Below are 8,345 nucleotides of genomic sequence, written 5' to 3' on the forward strand. Positions count from 1 at the left end.
GTTTTATTTATTTTTTTTTTCAAATTAGAATTGTCCACGGGAAAAATGCATTTTTGATTTGGCTTACCTCTTGAATTTGTTCTTTCATAGCTTTGATGTCATTCTCTCTGGGTTCTATTTGTTTCTTCAGCTCCTTTATTTTGTAATCCAAAACAAACTTGAACTTCTCAAGCTCTTGATTCTTCTTCTTTAAGTCATAAATCCGTTTTTCCTAGAAAGAGAAAAAGCTTTTATCAGTGAAAGCATGCAACTCCTCCTTTCATCACTAGACAATCAATCAATCAATTAATTATTTTGTCAACGAGTCAGTCAGTCAGTCAGTCAGTCAGTCTATTAATCAGTCAGTCAGTCAGTCAGTCAGTCAGTCAGTCAGTCAGTCAGTCTATTAAAGTATAAAAAACCGTGACGCCGGTCTTTTATTGTACCTTATCCTGTATGGTTTCATCTCTCTCCTGGATCTCCTTCTTCAGTCCATAGATATCCTTCTCCAGTGATTTAATCACCCCTTGTAGTTTGTTGTTCTCGTTTTGTTGGCGCTGAATTTCAGCTTTGTAATCGTCAATCTCCTTCTGCAGGCTTGTAAACTAGAAAGATTGCCGAAATAAAGAACAGTCTTTTAAACGGACTTCAAACATCTTTCAAAAGTATTTTAAGTTTGGTAAGATTAGTAATTGTTCTCAAAAGCCATGTGACAAATTACACTTCACAGAACTCTGTATGTCATCGTCATCTTCAACGTCATTAGTATGGAATTTTTCCACTTGAATATCCCGGATGTCTCTTCAGGTTGTTTAGAAAGTAACCTCCTTTGTTTACATAAGCTAAACATAAATCTATATTTACCTTTTTCCTCATAATGCCTGTTTCACCCTTCAGTCTCAGGTTGGCCTCCTTCTCTTCTCTCAGCCGTCGTTCATACTTGTTTTTTATGTCCAAGATTTCTCGATCTGCATCTTCTTCAATTTGTTTCTTTGTTTCTTCGTATTCTCGTAACTGTTGCCGAGATTCGTCTTGTGACTGCGCAGGAAATAACAACAAATACCATTAAAAATCAGCCCACGCCTAAAACGAAGATCTTTATCCAGCGGAACAAGAAGGCAAGTTTTAATTTAATTTCAAATTTTGAAGAGTACTCATGCCATTTCCGATTCTTAGCGCGGGAGTACTTTGAAACTTTTATACGTCAGCATGACGTCATGTAAGTATCGTCATGTTGCTTAGCAACGACTTTGATAAAAACCATGGCCTCGGTCGGAATTCAACCTACATATTGAACTGAATGCGTCTTTTTAACTGTTTCTTAACAACTGGACTAAAACGACGATATCTAATCAAACGCAATCTTAACAAGGTCTCCCGGTGTCAATCGAACTGAACATCGCAAGAATAAAAAATATATTATACAGAACGATGCTTATTATCGACAAAATTAGATGATTCTTAATAAAAGCCGATGGTAATCCAGTGGACTTTTAATTCCAGTAAAAGATGAAATAAAGTATACAGACTGCATTCGGTGAAAGGAGGGGGAGAGGGCGTTTTTATCGTACAGGTGTTTGCGTCTGAAATTTTGACGGGTTTGTCTCGGGAAAAAAAAAACTTATTTCTGGGAGGTTCTTGGAGGGACCTCTTTTAGGGGAACATATTTTTAGGAGAAGGGGATATTTGGATGGGGGGGGGGGGGGGGAGGTTATTTTTAAAAGCTTAAGCGGTTACCTGTTCCAGCTGTGCGCTTTTCTCCGTGAGTTTATTCTCATAATACTCAGTCAGCTCTTCTAGCGCCTGTTCTTTCGACTCCTCCATCTCCGTCAGCTGTCGTTCGTAATCTTCTTGCATCTTCTGACTCTTGGCTTGTAGCTCTTGATATTTCTCATACTCAGACATGAGTTTCTGGTTGTTCGCCGACTCCAAGTCTTGCAGCTCTTTGCCGTGTTTTTCCAAAAAGTCGGCGATTTCCTCTTCGTGTTTCGCTTCTTCTTTGTCCTTGTCAGTCTTCAGAACTTGGTTTTTGGTTTTAAGCGACTCCATCTCCTGTATGAACTTCTCCGTAAGCTCTTTGATCTTCTCGTTATAGTTCATGTCTTTTAGACGAAGTTGGTACTCATTCTCCATTTTAAGTTCTTCTACGCGTGTTTTTAGCTCAGCCATCATGGAATTCTGTTATAAAAATAACGATGAAAGTAATAAAATTTTGTTAATTACAAAAAAATGAGTTCATAAACACAGCTCTTCTTTACTTCGATTAAAAACGCGTATTAACTTATTGAACGCCACTGAAAACAGCTCTATAAAGGCCCATTTACATTCTACATCAGGCATTGCACGCCAAGATACGTTCTTCATAAAAGAAAAAACGTACCCTTGACACAAACATTGGCCTGAAAGCTAGTTTGAATTTCAAAGTTACTAAAGTTAAATAATTATTTCATCGTGAGTATGCGAAGACGTGTATTCGGTCAGGGTACGTATTAGATCAATCGATACACACCTAAAATACCGAGGTTTTTGGGGGTATATCTTTGTGTTGCAGCAACTATTGTTGCTTGTTGGGTATTGTTTATTGTTTGTCACATCCTATGTTTTACGTCATTCGGTGATCGCAACATACGCAACACCAAAAAACTGCTGGGTTTTTAATGAATACAAGAACGAAACAACTTTTTTTGTCCTCACTTTTTCTTCCAAGTCTGATTTGGTGATAAGAATCTCCTCGGCATATCCGACTTCCTTGTCTCGCTTCATTCCTCTGCCTTCCTTATCCACAGCTTTGAATATGAACAAACTTGCGTCCTCGGACACTGTGAACAGGTATTGATCGTCATAGGACATGCGCATCTGGAGAAGGAAGACATATACTGTACCTTATAAGGACTAAGTTGTATTAAGCCTGATGCATGTTAAGTCAGTTACCTAAAATTCACCCCCTCCCCCAAATTAAGTTTCAGCGAAATTCTTCCCAAGCCTCTTGCACATTCATGCAGATTTCTTGTGGGCATTTTTTTCATGTTTGCTGTTATGATAAAATTTACAAGTTTGCACTTCTAAGGGGGTTTGGAGTTGAAATTAGCTACAATCACGGACAAAACTAGTTAAAACAAACAAACATCACGCATTTTTCACAAATGTCCTGACTTGACCGGGTAAAGATATTTTATCCCCCTCTCCCCCTACTCAATATGAGGTTTGCGGTTCGACAGGCTTTGTTTTAAAAACACCACAGCATTAACAACATTGGAAGGGGGGAGGGGGGTTCCAAAACTGAACTCCCTTAGTTAAATTAGTGGAAATTTGATAAAATGTTTCAACAGTTTAGTCCAAGATTGTAGTCTGACGTAAATGCGCGTTAAAAGAGCGATTGAAACACGACACCGTTCTACGCGCCAACCCCGTTTTTCGCGCTGCTTCCGAATTAATAAACTGAACGTCTGAAACAGGCTAAACAAGTTATTGTACCTTGGTGATGGGCCCAGAATGCACCTGGTGCTCCTGCCACTCTCCAGGAACGGTCAGCGGAAATTTCATTGCACGCAGGGTCCCTGAGCTGGTGCCAGCAAAGAGCATTCGACCGGAACGTGACATCACACACTGTGTCAAAACATTGTCACTAGCTGGAACTTCACGGAGAATCTGTTGAAACAAATGCGATTTGTATTTAAATGAATGTATGACTATTCCTTTTATTTTTTCTGAAAGTACTTGGTTCATTGCTCATTCGAAGATTTTTTATGCTAACTTTCGTCGAATATTACATTAAACAGAAAGATATGATAGAGGTTTCTAGTATAGAAAGATATGATAGAGGTTTCTAGTATAGAAAGATATGATAGAGGTTTCTTCTATACAATGGCGAAATGAATTCATGTGCGTCTATCTTTGCGATCCATTTTGCAAAATGGTTGCCACACACATCTGTTTTCAAAATTTCATCACTTTTCCCTGATAAAAATAAATTTTCCCTGACCAAAAATTTACAAAATGTCTGGTATAGTAGCGGCCTCCAGCCTCGGTTCCCAAAACAAAACATCGCTGAGATCACATTGCCCTGCAATGTTTCTTCCAGCCTTCAATTGTATTAAAACAGAGGTGTTACAGTTTGACTTTTCCCTGACTTTTTTCCAAAATGCCAATTTTCCCCGACTTAAAATAAAATTCCCTGTCCCTAAACGATTTTAGTTTTCCCTGCCCATTTCCTGACCTGTGGCAACCCTGTTTGGGCCGCTAAGGCCAGAATGTTACTTTTTAACGCGGGTCACTTTTCGTAAGGGGCCTTATTTACCTGGGAGTCGCAAATCTCCTTGAGCGTCCTGTCCGAGCCCACAGCAAAAGTGGTCCTACTGTCCGGCGAGACAGACACACTGGTGTAACTGCAGGACTTGAGTACGCTCTCGCCTTCACGTTTGTAACTGGTTACATTCCACTCGTACACAGCACCGTCCATACCACAAGAAATGATTTTACTATCATCCTGACTCCAGATCACTTGGCGAACCTAGAAAAAAGAGGTTAATGAACTGATAAATACATAAACGAAAGGCATTTTAAATCCAAAAGTTGTGAGCCTCCAAAAGACTGCATAAAGCAAAAATAACGAGGGTCGCTATTTTCAAATCCTAACGGTAGGCAAACACTGTAAAGATTGGGGGAAGAGATTGAGATGATGGCCATCTCCTATGACTAAGTTTTGCTAAAATCCGTGACACAGTTCCTTAAAACATTAATGCTATTAAATACCTTTCCATTGTGTCCCTTGAGGTTGCCAACGTTCTCGAATGTTGTTGAGGAGTACAGCTGGATAACATTGCCATGCACAGCAGCAAAGAGATGACCGCCATTACTGAACGAACACTGCAAAGTAAAAGTCAAACAAGTTCAGTACAGCCCTCAAAGTTATTTAATATGTGATTATGTACTTAAAAATACTTCTGGGGACTTTGAGTATAGGCTTCAGAACACTGCGATTTTCGTGAGCTTTATAAAATCGTTTTGGCAAGCCGCAAAACAAGCTGTTGCTAAAATACGTACATGTAGGCGGGCAGTGTTTCGTTTATAAATAAGCGTTTAATCGTTTTCAAGATGAATAAGGGCCTTAGCTTTCTTGTGATAAACTTGAATATATACCGATTAAAGTCTTCATTTTCAATTTTTTTGTCCATTTAACCGATTTTTCTAAAACTTTTCTTTTAATATAAATGTACAGTAATTTGGGCTTTTCAAAGGTTTTCTTTTCCTCTTTCCTCGAGCAAATATGAGCAAAGCGGCGACAACGAGACTTGCTTCGACCGCTGCAACAACTTTTTCACGTCTGTGCGAAGAAAGAACAAAAAAACCTCTAGAATATTTCTCGTTTTTGCTTCAGTATATACCCCAAAGATTTTTTCTTCTCTTTTCTCAAGCAAATATGAGCGAAGCGGCGACAACAAGACTTTTTCGCGTTAGTGTGAAGAAAAAAAGAGATAAAACCTCTGGACCAGGGTACTCTTGCCTTGTTTCCTTATTTATTATGGTAAATACTCACCTCTCTACAGCCTCTGATGGTAAATTCCTTGAAAGACCTAATGTCGTCAATCAACAGATTCATGAGCCGTAGCTTGTCACTGAAACCAACCAGTATGTACAATCCAGACGGGTGAAGCGCTATGCTGTAACATTCCTCCTGGAATTCTTTATATTGCTCCAGTGAACTGCAAGACAAAAAGCTTAATTAGATGACTGAAGTTCTTTTATCGAATGAAAAGCTGCAACATAAAGTTAAGGGTGCTGTGTGCTTTCTGGTTTCCTGATTTCTTATTCAAAAATTTAAAGGGACTGAGTCATGGCCGAGTTAAGTTTATTTTATTAAGTTTTGCCGAAAACTTGCTATGAAACTTACATGTACTTTTTTTAAAAAAAATTACTTTCCTGAAACTAAATGACAAAACCATAGCTTCATTGCAACCAAATGTGTCTCCAGGGCGTAATAATTTAAGTTACCGTACCCAAATTCGCAAGTAGCCAATCAGAAGCGCGATCTACTGTCCTGATATCCTACGATATCAAGTCACTGACCTGATATGCCACCATATCACGGTCACTTTGAAGTAAAGTAGTGTTACCGAGCGATGAATTGAAAAGAGGTTAGCAATAAAACAGAACCTCGTAATTTAAATTTAGCTGGTGTTAAGCGATAGTAAAAGGAGAAAAACTTTCCCGCCAAAACTAAACTTGAGCGCGCTCGCCAATTGCGCGATGTTTGCCGACGAGTACTGAAACATTCAGACTGAAACAATGGAGTTGGAATTTCCACATTTTTCGTTACATTTTGATTTTGAAAATTTAGAGAATGAAACTCCAAACAAACGAGTGGAACAAAAGGCAGAAGAGGAACTTGATAAAAGTGTTGAAGAACAAAAAGGTATCAACACAAGCAGGTCAACACAATTTGCACTACGTACCTGGCAAGCATGGCTTCAACAGAGCGTTAAATATAACCGAATTTTTGGCTGAATTTGGGTACGGTAAATACCTAATCGTACATTTTTTGGTACGCTTCGGCTGCATATCAGGCTCGTTTGGTCTCGCCATGGGTATTTTGGCTCGACTGCGTCTCGCCAAAATACGAACCATGGCTCGACCAAACTCGCCTGATATGCCGCCGAAGGGTACCAAAAAGGTACGATTAGGTATAATTTCAAGTAATTTAGATTACTGTAACTTTGAAAACTGTTCAGCTGAACAAAGTACAATATTTCAAAAACCCATATCACAATCCGTTTCAATCTTCTTCACTTTTGACCATCCGTACCTTTTCTTTTGTATTTGTTGTGTTTTTGAAATGCTCCTTCATTGTTTTAAGAAGTTATTTTTATATTTGGCAGAATTTGATGCTTATTATCGATGCCTTAATTTGGCTAAAATGCGTGGCATAGTTCCTATAAGTACAGTCGAGCCTTTTTAATACGGGCACCAAAGGAGGGGGACATGGGGGGACCCTGAACACCGCAACACCGTAAAAATAATACACGAACACCGCATCACCGCAAGAAAATTTGATGAAACACTGTCACCGCAATATAATCAAGTTACTTAGGATTGGGCTAAAGATTAAATCGACAATATTTGGATGTATTTTGATATAAAATTGACATATAACGACAGATTAACGAAGATAACAGAGACAAATGTATCGAAAATGTAGTTCTGCAAGTGTTAGACAAGAAACCGTAACACCGCTAATAATTTCGTTTCACCGAACACCGTAGGCTAAAAAACATGAACATCGTACACCGTAGGGTTTGAGATCACCGCAACACCGCAAGATTTAATTTTATTCACCGCAACACCGCATAAAAAATGAGCAACACCGCAACACCGCAAACCCCCATGTCCCCCTTTCAAAGGGACAGGGTAGAGTGTCTGCATTATGGAGGTGTTTGTATTACAGAGGAAGAGCTTATCAGACAGTTAATCTGATCGGAAAGAAACCCAACTTCATATTTAAAGAATTTTGGTATCTTTCAGACCAGGTTGACAGTCTGAAATAAGGAGGTGACCATACATTACAGAGGATCCATAAGGAGAGGTTCAACTGTAATCTGTTTTCCAAAGCTCATTTTGGTCTAAACTGTTCTCAAATTAGCGAAAGACAATGTAACCTATGAAAAACATCATCTTTGAACATCTAAAGGAAGAAATAACCTACCGGTTATTAACTTGTGAATAGAAATCTAACTTCGGCTATAAATATCGCTGTTTTGAAGATGCCCAGAAACAACTTGAAAAGTTTAACCTTAATTTTTCAAGTTGCAATCCATTTCCATCCGCAGCCAAAGACGCTTGTTAACAGCTTGTTGATATAGCAATTGTTAATAAAATTGGACCATTATTTTAGGTTTCCAATGACACAAATATAAATTTTGACAAAGCCCCTTTAAAATATTGTAGGTAAAACTACAAACGATCTACACTGAAGAATGCTACTAAACATATTAAGGTCATTGCCCTGTATTGCATTGCGCATCCTTACTGCGCAGAATTTTACGCGTAATAAACAAAAATGGCGGCTTTTTTCTATGTGGCTTAGTCCGCGAGAGAAGTAAATTGTCGCTTTCTCGTAAACGAGTCTGGTGACCTATCAATTTTTTCTCATATTTTGGGTGTAGAGATCAAGTTCTTCCTGTAAAATGAAAACAGATCAATTCTTGTGTTTAAAAAATAAATTATCGCTAAAAACGTGTACTTTGCTAGTACTCGCAGAGGAATTTTAAAGGAATTATATGGAATATACAGGGTCTTCCTGCTCCTAAACGAATCTGGTGAATCCCCTTTTTATTTTAAAATTTAAGTTCCCTTAAAGTAATAAACCAATA

General features: G+C 38.5%; 1 protein-coding gene across 1 annotated transcript; it reads right to left on the reverse strand.

Annotated features, from left to right (window-relative positions):
• Positions 1-67: 67 nt before the first annotated feature.
• Positions 68-5,697, reverse strand: LOC144641359 (cilia- and flagella-associated protein 57-like; the record flags this gene model as incomplete). The annotated part of the gene is made up of 9 exons (XM_078500373.1): positions 5,516-5,697; positions 4,732-4,845; positions 4,277-4,489; positions 3,454-3,627; positions 2,674-2,835; positions 1,717-2,157; positions 844-1,017; positions 426-584; positions 68-211 (listed from the first exon to the last, which is right to left on the reverse strand). Coding segments are annotated over exons 1-9 (1,644 nt in total), but the record flags the coding sequence as incomplete, so codon positions are not given.
• Between the last annotated feature and the right edge of the window lie 2,648 nt (positions 5,698-8,345).

The sequence above is a fragment of the Oculina patagonica genome, unplaced genomic scaffold (assembly GCF_052425735.1).
Source record: "Oculina patagonica isolate OP01 unplaced genomic scaffold, crgOcupat unplaced876, whole genome shotgun sequence".
In the NCBI taxonomy this organism is placed as follows: Eukaryota; Metazoa; Cnidaria; class Anthozoa; order Scleractinia; family Oculinidae; genus Oculina; species Oculina patagonica.